Source organism: Vulpes vulpes, chromosome 1 (genome assembly GCF_048418805.1).
Source record: "Vulpes vulpes isolate BD-2025 chromosome 1, VulVul3, whole genome shotgun sequence".
Taxonomy (NCBI): Eukaryota; Metazoa; Chordata; class Mammalia; order Carnivora; family Canidae; genus Vulpes; species Vulpes vulpes.
The window spans coordinates 177,848,368-177,865,611 of record NC_132780.1 but is presented as its reverse complement, the minus strand read 5'-3'; the positions used below and the strand labels follow the sequence as shown (position 1 = coordinate 177,865,611).

The 17,244-nt window shown below is 37.3% G+C and overlaps 1 protein-coding gene across 4 annotated transcripts in view; it reads left to right on the top strand.

Moving 5' to 3' along the window:
- BACH2 (BTB domain and CNC homolog 2) overlaps positions 1 to 17,244 on the top strand; it is a 348,520-nt gene that overhangs the window by 263,746 nt on the left and 67,530 nt on the right. For all 4 annotated transcript variants that reach the window (XM_072737368.1, XM_072737361.1, XM_072737375.1 and 1 more), the window contains one exon: positions 12,240 to 12,494. In XM_072737368.1, the coding sequence (XP_072593469.1) occupies positions 12,252 to 12,494 (243 nt within the window). In that variant the 5' untranslated portion in view covers positions 12,240 to 12,251. The remainder of the gene's footprint in view (positions 1 to 12,239; positions 12,495 to 17,244) is intronic.

Here is a 17,244-nt window from a genome sequence, read left to right as displayed (position 1 = left end):
GCTTGGGTTATTTGGGGTCTTTTGTGGTTCCATACAAATTTAAAGATTGTTTGTTCTAGATCTGTGAAAAATGCTAGTGGCATTCTGATAGGGATTGCCTGTTACCAACATTCCAGTACTTCTTCTAGCTCAGCTTCCATATCACAGCATGCCTCTCCATACAGTTCACATCTAAATATCGAAGTGTGAGTACTTGTTACTGTTTTATTACTAGATATTGAGAAAGCTTGGGTTATTTTTTATTTTGGTCTGTTTTTTAAAAAAATGAATGAAACAACATCAACAAGAATTACCCAAAAATTGGGGCTTATGATAATTGTCCCTAAATTCTTTATGTATTTTTTCTACCGTACAGTAAAAACCATTGTCACAAACTGTGTCAGTAAATTGAACTTCCTCCCGAAAGGTCAAAGAAGATGGAAGTTTATGTTGAAGTACGAGAACCATTCAGAGCTATTAAGGATTCGACGATACAATTGCAAGTGCTTCCTTCTAACAGCAGCCTTAAATTTCAGTTCCCTTGGCACTGACGAGCACACACGCAGATGGAGTGTTTGAGTAAATAAAGAACACGGAACGTTTTAGCTGCTCAATGTCAGGCCCTTACTCTAGCTATCTAAGGCATTAGAGACATTAAATGACAGGCACTGCAGTTTTCCATTATAAAATACTGAAATTGGATTGCTTTCCACTTTAAGTAAGAAGTTTGAGTCTTGATGCAATTGAAAAGTGCTTCCAATCCAAAAGCAATAACTTAGTAATTTTAATGGCACTATGCACTCTAAAATTTCTATAGACTTGATAACTTTCTTTTATAAAAACTAACCCTTATAGTTTCATTGTAAATAACTTTTTAAAAAAAGCATGCTTGATAAGAGCAGGAATTTACTCAGCAATTACTAAATAATTTAGTGTGTGATTCACAGAAGTATTTACTTAATGCCCTGTTTCTATGGGAAATGTGGTTGGAATTTCAAATGAAATGGTTTATAATTTGGTCTTTTTCATTACCTGCAAGGCGTATTCATTTCTTTTCATGTGAACCATTCTAGACATGACAGGTTGTCTGAAAAACCTTAACATTCTACTTTTTTGTGAATTTCAGCTTTTCACATTTCCCACTGTAGATTTTTTTTTTCTTTCTGGTTTTTCGATTTATACTTTTAACCTTCAGAACTAAGTGTTAGATGTTTTAAGTTCTGAATATGAACCAATAATGAATGAAAACTGAATGAATAAGTGAATACATGAGTCTCTACTCATTAATATTATATCTTTGACTGATAAGAGTTGTAGTCTATGTGGTTTTTTGAAGGAATGAGCATATTATGGTAAAATAATAGTAATTAACTTTTATTGCTGAACCATATGATAAGATGATTGGGGTATATGTGTATGTACATGTGCAGCTGGGTTTTTTGGCCTACAAAAAGAAGAAAGAGATCCAGCCAAAACCCAAATCAGAACCTTTGGAAAGCTTCCTTACAATCTGATTTCAGCTAATGTCTACACACTTTAACACATTGTCTAATGCTTAGTGTAAAGACTGGCTGTCAGACTCCTACATGCTATTCTGGGCTCTGTTACTCACTACAAAGTATTTCATTCTTAGATCCCATGGGTCCTGCTGCAGATTTCAGGATTTGCGGCATTAGGAGGGAAAATGTTTTTTTTTCAATTAATATTAGCAAGGCAAGTGGAAAAAAAATTAATGGGACATAATGCAGTGATAGGAGAAACAGAATTCACGTTGGTATTGGTGAGTCAAAAACAGACAAATTGGAGGGAGTTCCTAGAAGAGCACCCATGATAACTGGAGGATGAGAAGGGCTGACTGATTTCTAAAAGAAGAAGAAACAGTATGTTCCATTATGCTTGAAGAGGGGCCAACAGTGAGGGGTGTGATAAGATCCAATTGGAATGTAAAGGCCAAGAGGAAGAGAGTGGTGCTGGCATGGCATAAGGAAGGATTATCCAGGAATAATGTAATAAAAGCAAGAAAATCCTCAGACAGGTTAAAGTCTAGCAACAGCTTCATGAGAATGATAGATTTTAGATTATACCATTTGACGAAAAGATCTAATCTGTTTTAAGTGTCTTCTAAAACTCTCTGGAAGGTTTAACCCAAAAAGCAGACATCCATGTTCATGTGACTATCATAGCTTCTGCATTAACTTGGGGAGCATATATTGCCATGACCCCTTTATTTTCCCAAACCTGCCCTATAGTAGGATATTGAATCATTCCTTGAGGCCCCCCCACTAGATATCTTAGACCAGAAAGAGACCATCAAGCATGTGAACTGGAATCTGAGATCCCACCCACTGCCTTGGCTTTACCACTGTTGATGACTCCTTCCCCCCTGGTGGGGTAGACTCTTGTCCAATGCTGCTGTATAGCAGTCAGGCCCCTCAGACCTCAGTGAAACTCCACACTGGGTTTCCAGGTGACATAATTCTTTTAGTTTATACTCCCTTACCCAGCCATGGTTCTCAGAACAAACCTATGGGCTAAAATGTCTAGGACTAAAAGAGCTAATAACATTAGTACCACGTGTTTTGCCAAAATGTCTTCCTATATTTGGATTCTCCATTTCTGAAAGGTAATTACAGCTCAAGGGACTTAACCTGTTCTTCTCCATTTACTCAGAGATATCATGCTCTATCCAGACAGATCTTTCTAATTTGTAACCTATGAGAGCAGGGGTTGGGGTACTAGTTCCTTCTGTCCCAGAAGATTTTGTTTTTTTCCTTTGCTGTCCATCCCATTCCCTGTAATCACCTCTGCAGAGGCAGTTTCTTTTAAGTCATGCAACATTAGCAACAATAAAATAGGGTATATAAATGGTCTTAATAAAGCCAAAGAAAGCTAGTTTCTGTCAACTAAAGTGACAATGACCCACTCCCTGTGACCAATTAGACATTTCTTTTATAGACTCTAAGACTCAGAGAATTGTAGATAAATAACAACTTTGCTGATCTTCTAGTTTAGGCTTTTCATTTCACAAATATGGAAGCAGGTCCAGAGAAAGTTAGGCAGTTTATCCAAAATTCACAAAACTGGTCAGTGCTAGAGCTGGATCAAAAGACTTAGATTCCAGGTATACTCCTTCTTCAACTGCACCTCACTTTCGGTTCTCTTTTGACTTTCTTTCATTTCTTGTTTCATTAAAGACTTAATTAAGGCTTTGACAGGATTTTTTTGCCAGTATGTTGACAGGATTTTTTCCAGTATGTTGTGCTTGTCTCTAATTTTATGAATGTCAACAACTGTGGGCTTGCTGGTGAATTCCCTCATTACTCCCCAATATATATACTTTTGAATAGAGTTCTGGCTCATGCTACAAAAAGAGGGAAATATAAGCCAAAGAAATACCTTGTTTTTCTAGAAGGTCCCCTTTGGGAAGACTTACTGTTGTGACCTGAGAATGTTAATTTGAAGATATGGGGGAGCTACAGTAACATTATTATAGCCCCAGATGCACAGAATTATGGGAAAGAATGTTGACTTCTATGCAATGTAACGTACTTTTTAAATAATCATTTAATCTTGGGAAAATGGGGAAAAAAGAAAAAATATTTGTCTTCTTACTAGGTAAAAAAAGAATTCAGTAGTAATTAACTAGTCATAAAAACAGAAGCCATGCAAACTCAGTCTTGCTCCATGGCTTATGGTCATTGTAACTGAATTGTGACATTTAAAATGCTATTCTTATTGCGTAAAAGATGATTCTAGATCATAAAGCTTACAGATACTTTATTTCATTGGAATACAAAGGACTAAAAGTTATTTTCTGCAGAAATATTTTGTAAATTACATCTTACAAATCATCATTTATAGTAGAGCAAACTTTATACTGTATGGTTAGCAAAGTGATAAATTATTGTTTGTAACGTGTTTGGTGTAACTATAACATAAAGACAAGGATTTTTACTTCCAGCCAAGATGGAGGGACAGGTACTAGGTTTACTAAATTTACTTCCACCCAAAGCAACTATAAAAACAAATAAAATATATCAAAAAGCTTTTCAAGATATTGGACATGAGGCAACAAAGGACACTGATCCCTAAAAGAAGGAAAACAATCTGAGCCTAGCTTACTGTTTTGAGAATGTTTCCAGACAATGGCAGGGGAAAGAAACCAAAGAAGATCATGGCTGATGGAGGAGTGGAGGAGACAGAGCTAATAATCCAAAGGGACTGTGGTGGCCTTCACAAAGTAGGGTAGCAAAGAAGAGAGAGCTTCATAGAGAGAAAACTCCAGAGATCTGCAGAGGGTTTTCCTTAATTATTCTGCAAAGTACTTAATAGCACATGTGTGTGAGAAAAATACCAAAAATGGGGAAAGAACCACCTGAAACAATTAGAAGAAACAGTACTTGGAGCTCACAGAGGTTCAGGAATAATACTCATCCCTATCAGTCAGACTAGAAAACCCATAATTCAAGGGGCATTGGGTAAAATACTCAGAAGAGTCTTGAATTAGTAGTGGAGAATAAGGAGTTCTAGATTAAATGCTGCTGTTCCCACCTAATATCTCAAAAGCTAAACCTGGAGGACTGAACTGTCTCCAATAACTCAGCAGAGTCCTAAGACAAAGCTTAAGAATATTAATAAGAACACACAAATTATCAAGCATCCAACAAGGTAAAATTCGAAATGTCTGGCTCCAATAAAAAATTCCCAGGCATACACAGAAGCAGAGATATATGACTCATAATGAAGAGAACTAGCAATCAAAACTAAACCAGAATTGACACAGATGTTAGAATTAACAGAGAGAGATAGTCATTATAACTATATTCCAAGTGTTCAAGAAGTTGGAGCAGTGATTGACTAAGTAGAGTCATGGGAGATGTAAAAAGGACCCAAATTAAACTTTTAGAGATGACAGCCCCAATTTCTGAGATGAAAATTACTGTAAAAGGCATTAATGGCAGATTAGATATTGCAGAAGAAAGGATTAGTGAACTTGAAGGCCTATCAATAGAAACTGTCCCAAATGAAACACACAGAGAAAAGAGACTACCAGAAAGAGAAATGTACAGAGCATTAACGAGCTACAGGACAATTTCAGATAGTCTACATTAAGGTAGTCGAGATAATAACGTCTGACTTGCATCCAAATTTGGTGAAAACTCAAACCACCCATTCGAAAAGTTCAAAAACCTTGAAAAAAAACTACACCAAAGTACATCATAATCCAATTGCTCAAAACAAGTGATAAAGAATCTTAAAAGTAGCTAGAAGGAAAACAGACATTACGTATAGAGGAACAGAGATAAGGATAAAGGCGGATTTTTCATTGGAAACCATGCAAATGAAAAGATAGTGCAATGACATTTTTCAAAGTACTGAACAGAAAAAAAAATGCCTACCTAGAATCTGTACCTCACCTCTGTATCTGCCTTCAAAAAGGAAGGCAACACACTTTTTAAGATAAATAAACACTGAAAGAATTCATCACCAACTATGATGGACTGAATGCTTATGTCCACCCCCAAAAGCCCTAACCCCACTGCAGTAGTATTTGGAGATGGGGCCTTTGGAAAGCAATTAGGTTTAGAGGAAGTCATGAGGATGGAGCCCCTAGGATAAGAAGACAAAGATTAAAGCTCTGCCTCTTCCCTATGCAAAGACATAGTGAGAAGGTAGCTATCCACAAGTCAAAAGGAGAGCCCTCACCAAAGAATCAAATCAGCTGGCACCTTGATCTTGGAATTCCCAGCCTGAAGAACTATGAGAAAGAAATACTGTTGTTTAATTTACCCAGTTTCTACTATTTTGCTATGACAGCCCAGGCTGACTAAGACACCAACATATCCACACTACCAGTCATATTAAAGGAAGTACTTCAGGCTAAAGAAAAGTGGGTGTGTGTGTGTGTGTGTACACACCTTATTCTCTTGCTATTTAAATCTCTGTAAAAGATAATTGTTTAAACAAAAATAATAACAGTGTAGTGTGGGGTTTATAACATTTGCGGAAGTAAAATGCATCACCAAGAAGGGAGAAATGGGTAAGGTTCTTTATCTGAAGTGGTATAATATTACTTGAAGATATATTGTGATAATTTAAAGAAGCATATTATAAACCCTAGGTGAGCAATAAAATAACAAACAACATGCCAATAAAGGGGATAAGCTTGAATTATAAAAAATACTGTTAATACAAAAACAGAGAGTGAGGGGAAAGGGAACAAAGAACAAAGAGAACAAGTTTCAAAATGGTGTAACAGAACCCTGCCAAATCCGTAATAACATAAAATGCAAATGATGTAAGTACCAGAATTAAAAGTCAGAGATTATCAGATTGGATTTTTTTTCAGATTGGATTTTTTTTTAAAGATTTGCGTATTTATTTTACAGAGAGAAAGTAGGTGTGGTGAGGAGGAGGAGAGGGGGAGAGAGTCTTAAACAGCAGAGCCCAATGCAGGTCTCAGTCTCATGATCTGAGCCAAAAGCAAGAGTCTGATGCTTAATTGACTGTGCCACTGAGGATTTTTTTTTTTTAAACCAAGACTCAACTATATGCTGCCTACAAGAATTACACTTTAAATATAAAGACTCAGATAGGTTAAAAGGATAAGTAGGGGAAAAGATATACTATGCTAACACTAACCAAAAAAGCTGAAGTGACCGTATTAATATCAGACAAATTAGATTTCGAAGCAAATAACATTTCCAGGAATTAAAAAGTCATGTTGTGATAGAATAAATATAGCAAGAGAAAATAAAAATTCTAACCATGTATGTATCTAATAACAGGATTTCAAACTGCATGGAGCAAAAACTGGTAGATAAATGTACAATTATAATTAGAAATTTCAGCGACTCTTCTCAATACCTTAATAGAACCCATGAACAGAAAATTAGTAAAGAAATAGAAGATTTGAACAACATTTATTATATAATTTGACTTAATTGACATTTACAGAACACTCCAGCCAACAACAGAACACACATTCCTTTCAAGTATCTTGGAATATTTACCAAGATAGACCATATTCTGGAATATAAGACAAGTCTCCAAAAACTAAAAGGATTAAAGTCATTCAAAATTTGTTCTCTGACCACAATGGAATTAAATCAGAAAACAATAACTGAAAGATATCTGGAAACTCCTTCAAATGTTTGGAAACTAACATTTCCAAATCATTTATACATTAAGGAAGAAAGCAAAAGAGAAATTAGAAAGCATTTTTAAATTAATGAAAATAAAAGTTCATTTCAAAATTTGTTGAGATGCTGATAAAGCAGTACTTAGAGTGAAATGTAGAGCATTAAAGCTTTTCTTAGAAAGGATGAAAGATCTCAGATCAATGAACTCAACTTTCACCTTTGGAAACTGGAAAAAGAAGAGCAAATTAATGGTCAATTAATCTTTGACAAAGGAGGCAAAAATATGCAATGGGAAAAAACAATCTCATTCAAATGGTGTTGGGAAAACTGAAAGGCTACATGCAAAAGAATAAAACTGGACCACTTTCTTACACAACACACAAAAATAAACTCAAAATGGATTAAGGACCTAAATGTGAGACCCAAAACTGTTAAAAATCCTAGAAGAGAGCACAGGCAGTAATTTCTCTGACATCCGCCTTAGCAACATTTTTCTAGATATGTGTCCTGAGGCAAGGGAAACAAAAGCAAAAATAAACTATTGAGATTACATAAAAATAAAAACCTTCTGCACAGCAAAGGAAACAGTCAACAAAACTAAAAGACAACCTACTGAATGGGAGAAGATATTTCCAAATGACATATCTGGTAAAGGTTTAGTATCCAAAATATATAAAGAACTTATAAAGTTCAACCCAAAAACCAATCTGATTTAAAAATGGGCCAAAGACATGAACAGACATTTTTCCAAAGACATCCAGATGGCCAATAGACATGAATAGATGCTCAGTATCACCAATCATCAGGGAAATGCAAATTAAAAACTACAATATGATGTCACATCACACCTGTCAGAACAGCTAAAATCAAAACCACAAGAAACAGCAAATGTTGGCAAGGATGTGGAGAAAAAGGACTCCTCTTTCACTGCTGGTGGAAAGGTAAACCGGGTGCAGCCACTGTGGAAAACATTATGGAGGTTCCTCAAAAATTTAAAAATAGAACTATCATATAATCCAATAATCCCACTACTGGATATTTACCCAAAGAATACGAAAACGCTAATTCAAAAGGATATATGTACCCCTGTGTTTATTGCAGCACTATTTACAGTAGCCAAATTATGGAAGCACCCAAATGTCTGTCAAGAGATGAATAGATAAAGATGTGTGGTGGGGGGTGGGAATGAATATTACTCAGCCATAAAAAAGAATGAAATCTTGCTATCTGCAATAACATGGGTGGAATCTGAGAGTTTAATGCTAAGTGACATAAGTCAGAGAAAGAAATGCCATATGATTTCACTTATATGTGTAATTTAAGAAACAAAACAAAAGAATAAATAAAAAAAGATAAACCTAAAAAAGATGCCTAACTATAGAGAACAAGCTGATGGTTACCAAAGAGAAGGTAGGGGGTGGGGTTGGGGATAATGGATGAAATAGGTGAGGGGGATTAAGAGTAGTACACATCATAATGAGCACTGAGTATACATTATATAGAATTGTTGAATAATTATATTTTACACTTGAAACTAATAAAATACTGCATGTTAACTATACTGGAGTTAAAATTTAAAAAATAATAAAAGGTAAGAAAATTAAAAGAAGAACAAATTAAAACCTAAAGTAAGCAGAAGTAGGATACAACAAGAGCAGAAATCAATGTAATAAAAAAGAGAACATTAAGAAAAATCAATTTAACAAAAAGCTAGTTCCTTGGGAATGGTGATAAAATTAATAAACCCCTAGCCAAACTAATCAGAAAAAAAAAAAAAAGATGACACAAATTCCCCATATCAGGAAAGTGAGCTTCAATACAGATTCTATTGATACTAAAAGAAAATTAAGGAAATATTATGTACAACTCAGTGCCAATGAATTTGAGAATTTTTTTTAAAAATTGAATTTGTAGTTAAAACTCCAGGCCAAGGAGACTTCACAGATAAATTCTACCAAATATTTAAGGAAGAAATTATACCGATTCTACAAAATTTCTTCTAGAAAACTGAAGAGGAAGAACTATTTTCCAACTTATTTTGTGAGACCAGCATTACCCTGAGTAAAAAATATATATATGAAAAGAAAACTACAGACTGATATCCCACATGGGCATAGATGTAAAAATTCTTAGCAAAATGGTAAAAAGTCGAATCCAACATTGTGTAACAAGACAAATACATTATGGTCAAATGGAGCTTATTTTAGAGATGCATGATTGATTTAACATTCAAAAATCAATCATTATTCATTTAACATATTTAAAAAGGAAAACTATGTGATTATCAATACATGCAGAAAACACACTTAACAAAAACTCCAGCATCCATTCCTGATTTTTTTTTAATTCCTAGCAAATAGGAATAGAAAAAAATTTCCTCAACTCAATAGGGGCTTCTATGAAGCACATAGACCCACCATCATAAATAACAGTGAAAGGATAAAGTGTTCCTCTAAAATCAGAAACAAGGTAAGGATGTTTACTCTTACCACTTACATTCAACATTGCACTAGAGGTTCTAGCCAATGTAGTAAGGCAAGAAAAAAAAACATTGAAATCATTCAGATTGGAAAGAAAGTAAAATGTCTTCATTCACAGACAACATATATGTTTTATTCTTTGTAGAAAATCTATGTTACGTACCAAAAAAGAAAAGGCTGTGAGAACTAATAAGCAAGTTAGGCAAAATTGCAGGATACAAGATCAATAAACAAAAATAATTTATATTACTGTATACTAGTAATGGTGAAAAACAAGAATTTAAATTGAAAATCAAAATCAGGATGCCTGGGTACCTCGGCAGTTAAAACATCTGCCTTCAGCTCAGGACGTGATCTTGGAGACCCGGGATCGAGTCCCACGTCGGACTCCCTGCATGGAGCCTGCTTCTCCCTCTGCCTGTGTCTTGGCCTCTCTCTCTCTCTCTCTCTCTCTCTCTCTCTCTCTCTCTCTCTCTCTCTCTCTCTCATACACAGATAAATAAATAAAATCTTTTTAAAAAATCATTAAGAATATTTATATCTAGGTATAAATCTGAAGACGAGATGTGACTTTGGTTTAGGCAAAGATTTTTTAGATATACTACCAAAAGCATGATCCATAAAAGAAAAAAATTCTCAACTGGTCTTCAGAAGAAGACTTTCCGCTCCTTGAAAAACACTGTTAAGAGAATGAAAAGACAAGCTACAGACTTGGAGAAAATACTTGCAAATCACATATTGAGAAAGGACTTTTATTTAGAGTATATAAAGAATGCTCAAAACTCAATAATAAGGAAACAACAGAGAACGTAAATAGATGGCAAATAAGTACACGAAAGATGCTCAGCTTCTGCAGTCATTAGAGAAAAGCATATTAAAACCACAAAGAGATAACGCGGTGTATTTATTAGAATGGCCAAAAGTAGAAAGACTGAGTATAACAAGTGGTGGCAAGAATGTGAAAGAACTGGAACTCTCATACACTGCTTTTGAAATGTGAAATGCTACAACCGCTGTAGAAAACAGGGATAGTCTCTCAAAAAGTTAGACTTACACATGCCAAATGATCCATCCATTCTACCTCTAGGAATTTACACAAGAGAAATGAAAACATTTGTTCATACAGATATTTATACACTAATTGATAGCTTTATTTGTAATAGCCCAAAACTGGAAACACCCAAATATCTGCCAGTAGATGAATGGATAAAAAATTGTGCTGTATCTATACAATGGAACAGTACTCAGCAATAAAGGAACAACTGTTTGATGCACACAAAAACATGCATGAATTGCAAAATAACTATCCTGAGTAAAAGAAGCCAGACATAAAAGAATACAATCTGTATAACTCCATTTACATAAAATATAAAAACTGCAAACTAATATATACTGTTAAGAAGCAGACGTGTGGTTTCAGGGCGTGGGGCTCAGAGAGGTGCAAGGGAAAGACTACTAAGGGACATAGATATTTTGATGGTGAAGGATATGTTCCCTGTCTTGATTGTGATGATGGTTTCACAGTTGCATACATACGCCAAAACATATCAAACCACCCACTGTAAATACATACAATTTATTGCGTGTTAAATAAGAATGAAGCAAAAGAGAAGTAAAACTTTATTGGAATTCATACTAGCAGTAGACATTACTGAAAAACTGTTATGTAAATTAATTACAGATACTACTTTTGAAGTATCTACTTATATTATAAGAACTCTTTTGTAAAAGTAATCTTCACTGTGGGTATATATTTTTTTATGACTCTTCATGTGATATATTTTGTTTCCTTAAAGAGGATATATATCAAGTCTGCTGGGATAATGACAGCACAAGTCCACTTCTTTTCAAGAGCTTTTTGTGAGCAACAATAGCATTATGTTGGTTGTGCTTTGTCTTTAAGTGGTGGAGGGCAATTGCCATAGCTCTCTATATCTACACTTTAGTACACATACAGTTTATTTCACGTGTTCAGTTATGTATTGTGATTAGATATTTATTTATTCTGTTTGGCATCTTAGCCGTATGTCAACCTAGGAGCTTATGTGTACTTCATCAAGAGAGCATTGCAAATACTTCAAAATTATTTATTTCCCCTTAACACAAAGCTCAAACAGTACTTGAATTGGGACCATATATATGTGGAAGTTCCTTTTCAGTCAGCTAACAAAATCAAAACTACCAAGTTTTAGAGTACGTATGTGTTTTATTTTTTTAATATTTTTTTTATCACAGAGAGAGAGAGAGGCAGAGACACAGGCAGAGGGAAAAGCAGGCTCCATGCACCGGGAGCCCGACGTGGGATTCGATCCCGGGTCTCCAGGATCATGTCCTGGGCCCAAGGCAGGCGCCAAACCACTGCGCCACCCAGGGATCCCCTACGTATGTGTTTTAAATGTTTTGGGGGTTTTAAGAAGAGACCCAGGTTGTTTCCATGGGGTAAAAGGACATAGTAAGTGGAAAGGATTGAAAGCTAGCCATTGAACATGACTTCCCAGATGCGTTTTCTGAGCTCATTGTGCTGAGTCTGAATATGCTAATGGACAATCTCCTTTTCACCTGGCTCATGGCAATGGGACACAGGTACTGTGACATTCTTCTCACTTTCTGCATCTGAACCAGCCTTTCTTTCTTTCAGGGTGTGAACGGCATGTCTGTGGATGAGAAGCCTGACTCCCCCATGTATGTGTATGAGTCCACAGTCCACTGCACCAACATCCTCCTGGGCCTCAATGACCAGCGGAAAAAGGATATTCTCTGTGACGTGACTCTGATCGTGGAAAGGAAGGAGTTCCGGGCCCACCGGGCTGTGCTGGCCGCATGCAGTGAATATTTCTGGCAGGCGCTGGTTGGACAGACGAAAAATGACTTGGTGGTCAGCTTGCCTGAGGAGGTACAGTACTTTGGTTTGTTTGTGTGGTTGCTCATGGAGGTTTATTAACTTGTAGACAGTCGGCTAAGTAGGAGCTAAAAGGTGGATCCTGGGCCACATTCCTGCCCAGGGGCTGATGTCCACATCACCAACACTGTTAGGTTCATAGCATAGCCAGTTTCTGTTTGATGCACTTAAAGTCTCGGAGGCATGAATCTTGAGCAGAGCATCTTTCTTTTTTTTTTTTTTTTTGCAGAGCATCTTTCTGTAAGGGAACTGAACCTCACCTGTGGCTCACGGCCACTTGTAGTTTCTAGTTCACTTACTCTTCAGGTTTTGAGTAGTACAGCCAAAGTTTGTTATAGTCCTAGATGTGGGATCTGAGTCACTGAGACCGTGGCTATGATTTTTCTCTTTCAAATGGTTGAAAGAACACTTGATTTCCCTTGAGAGTTAAAGAATGAGAGTATTCACAGCACCTTCCTTGCCTGGGGGAAAAGTAAAAGCAATCAGTAATTTTCACAGTTAATATAGTAGGATTCTAAGAAGTGCAAACTTGTTTTTCTCACCATTGTTGAAAATACCCTGCTCATGTTTCTTAATTACTTCAGTGAGTACAGTTATATCTGTACTTTAGGGACACTGGTAGCTGGACCTGTTCTCTTGAGAGTCAGTATTCATTCAGTTGGATGGCCTAAGCTGCAAGAACTTAAAAGATGGGCTTTAAATGACAAAACATTAAAATGGTCACCCTTTGAACTATGTATACAGTTCCTCTGTTTCCATCATCTTAGCTCCCTTTCATATACATGGGACCAAGGGTAACACTGAGCAGGCTTACACTTTGTGTTCAGGTCCAGAATCTTTCACTGTGCATCTATACAGTGTATAGATACTAGGATGTCCAGGCTGTGCACTGCACAGTTCCCAGAGGGACAACTCAAATCCATAGTCTATGCGGATGGAGCCCTAGAGTTGTGCAGTGACCCAGAGCAACTGCACAACTTTTCATAGCAACTCTGAAAGAAACCAAAGACCCCATGACCCTGATGTAAGGTGCTAATGAGTACAAGTAGCATTAAATCCCAGGGGTCACAAACCCAAATGCCTCCAGAGGCCTGGCAAATAATATAAATAAATAAAGCAGGCTGTGTATAAGGTACTAGGAAGTGGTGGGGTAAGCACCTGCTCCACGGAAAGGCATCCAAATCCAACATAAAAAACAAATATGCAAACAAGTCACAGGGGTCAGAAAGGTTCACCAGATCCAGTCCCTTACTAAACGACATCTGCTGTTAACCCTGCAGAGCAAGAGAGTGGCCAGCTTAGTGAAGACTGCATAAGCAATCAATGTTTTCTCATTAATATTCTCTTTCATGTACCCACATAAAGGGCTCTAGTACCACTCCTCACATCCCTAGGAATTAGATTACTAGAAAGATCCCGGGATCCCTGGGTGGCGCAGCGGTTTGGCGCCTGCCTTTGGCTCAGGGCACGATCCTGGAGACCCGGGATCGAATCCCACATCGGGCTCCCGGTGCATGGAGCCTGCTTCTCCCTCTGCCTTTGTCTCTGCCTCTCTCTCTCTCTCTCTCTCTCTCTCTCTCTCTCTCTCTGTGACTCTCGTAAATAAATTAAAAAAAAAAAAAAAAAAAAAAAAACCTAGAAAGATCCCAATACCAGAGGCAAAAGGACAAATTGGTTGTAGATAATGTAATTGGGGCTGGTGCAGGGAGGAAAACTTATGTAACAAGTACTATCGAAAGGCCAAGGAAAGATCCCTGGGTGGCGCAGCGGTTTGGCGCCTGCCTTTGGCCCAGGGTGCGATCCTGGAGACCCAGGATCGAATCCCACGTCAGTCTCCCGGTGCATGGAGCCTGCTTCTCCCTCTGCCTGTGTCTCTGCCTCTCTCTCTCTCTGTGTGTGACTATCATAAAAAAAAGAAAAAAGAAAAAAGAAAGGCCAAGGAATTGCAGCTATGATGTGATTCTGAGCTGGATTTTCCTCATCTACATCAGTGGGTGAATATTTAACCCATCGTTAGATGAGATGATAAACATAGAAGTTCTCAGCATGGTCTCTATCCCATAGTAGGCATTCATCAAAGATAAGACCCTTCTCTGGATGGGCAGCAAGAATAACTTTGTAATTTACTCCAACTCTGGAATTCCCTAGAAATATTTGGAAAACTTCCAATTATCCAGAATGGTCTTGGGGAGAGGCTGGATTTTATAGTTTATTTATTATCTATATCTGTTTGAGAGCTGTTTCATTTATAAGTTTTTTACCAATTTTCAAAAAAAAGGTTATATTAAAATGTATTTACAAGTGAAAATCATATGTTATGTAATTTAGTCTCTCTTCAGTGACTTCTGGCCCCATCTCAAAACTTTGTGGACTATGTGCCCTGGCTTGCCCCTAGTTAGCTTTGGGATCCTGATTTAGTCATTTTACCCACCCCCAATCTAAGCCCCAGTTTCTACCCCTAGAAACACCTAAAACTCTGAAATCCTTGAATTATTTATCATAATACAATACCAAGGCAGTAAAATTTAAAGAAAACCAGGATATAAATGCATATGGCATAACTGAAAGTTTCTTTAGATCAAATCCCTGAAAAATCACTTATTTCCTTGACATTAGGGACTCTTTTTTTTTTTTTAAGATTTACTTACTTATTTGAGAGAGAGAAAGAGTGTGGATAAAGGGGCAGGGGGAAAGAATCTCAAGCAGACTCCCTGCTGAGCCCAGAGCCCAACCCAGGGGCTTGATTTCAAGATGCTGAGATCATGACCTGAGCTGAAATCAAGAGTCTGATGCTCAACTGACTGAGCCACCCAGGCACCCCGGCATTAGGAACTCTTTAAAGCAAGAGGCACATTGTATAGACATCACACAAAAATCTGCTATTTGGCCTTTTTGATTGTGTTCCAACTAAGTGGGAATTTGCTAGGTGTTGATTTTCTTTCTTCCTAGTCATGTAAAATGATTGCTGTTTCTTCATTATCTACATTTCCAAACCATTAAAACCTGAAACCTTCAGATACAATTAGATTTTTTCCTTCCTATAAAACATGAACTCATATTGTCAGTAACCCAGCTTATAGGTATCTTGCTGATGTGGCATGCAAGCCAGCCACAGTGGTACTTTCCTTTGTGGTCTATAATTGTTTCTGAGGCCTCCTTCCAAGATCCCACTCCCTCTGCTCAGAGCACCCTCCTGTGGCCCCAAGTGCTAAGCATTGTTTTCATCTCCTTGTGTGTGCACTGAAATGTCCTTGCAGGCTCTACAGTCATTGTCCCCACTTAGCTCAGTGAATGACTTTAGAATTTGAATTAAGTCATGAATAAGCAAACATCCCAAACATTACCTTGGAAAGTAGCTGCTTAAAACTAATCGGCATTTGGTTTATATGATGTAAGAAAAAAAAAACATTTGATTAGCTCCTTAGAAATTTTTGAACCTCATCATTATCCTGTCACCAAGTTCAAATTAACTTCTGGTTTGTCCCAGCCTTGTTCACACTTGGCCCACCTCTACACTTCTAGCTAGCCAGCCTCTGTGCTCCTCAGGGGACCCTCATGGCTGAGTCCAAAAGCTCTTTCTTGGACTGTGAAACTTCCAGATACATACTGGTGCCGCTCCCACTCCCTAAGTTGATCAGTTTAGGCCAACCCCAGCTCTGGTATCTAGTTATCCAATTGTGCAGTTCTACCCCCAAAATCCTGACTTCTGTGGGCAATGCTATAACTGACAAATTAGAGCCACTACAGTGCCCACTATAACCTCTAAACTAAAAGGGAAAGAAACAAATATAGAGGCCTCCTTCTGGAAGTCAAGGAGTAATTGAAATGTCTTGCTCTTTTTTTTTTTCTTTTCTAGTTTCTTTTTTTTTTTCTAAAATAGAATGACAGTCCCTAGAGTTTATATAACTTGAGTGTTGGCTCCCTATTGAAAAACACACCCAAGAATGTATATCAGCAAAAAGCAAGACATAAGGCATTGTAACTTAGTACTTTAGTTAAATAATAAAACAGATCATTTAATTTATAATTAGTAAGTGTATTTTGTGCTAAGAGATGAAGAGAAAGTGTTCGATGTGCCAAGCATTGCAAGGCCGTTACTCCACTGCTCATTAGTATTAAAGTTGGCTCAACAAACACCTCCTTAGCTGTAGTCATGGAGACCATTTTGGGCTAGATGCCAACCATGCTGGAAGTGGCATCACAATCCTGAAGTTCAGTTCAGTCTTACGGTGTGTTGAGTACAGAGGGCAGGAATGGGGTGTGCTTCCTTAGAAGTTATGGAGCCCACAGTGGGTTTGCCTATTAGCCTCATCCTTATGGGGCTGCTTGGCTCCCTCCCAGAATGCCAGAGGAAGAGCAGCTGTTAAGAGGTTATTGCCAAGGTCTATTATCAAAAAGTCAAAAGATAACAAGTATTGGCGAGGATGTGGAGAAAGGGGAACCCTTGTGTACTGTTGGTAGGAATGTAAATCAGTACAGCCACTCTGGAAAATAGGATGGAGGTTCCTCAAACAATTAAAAATAGAACTGCCAGGCGATCCAGCAGTACCACTTTTTGGATATATATCTGAAAGAAATATCATCACCATCTCGAAGAGGTACCTGCACTCCTGTGTTCATTGCAGCATTATTCACAATAGGCAAGGTGTGAAAACAACTTGTCTATTGACAGATAACTAGATAAAGAAAAGATGCTGTGTGTGTGTGAATATTATTCAGTCTTAAAAAGGAAAGAAATCCTGCT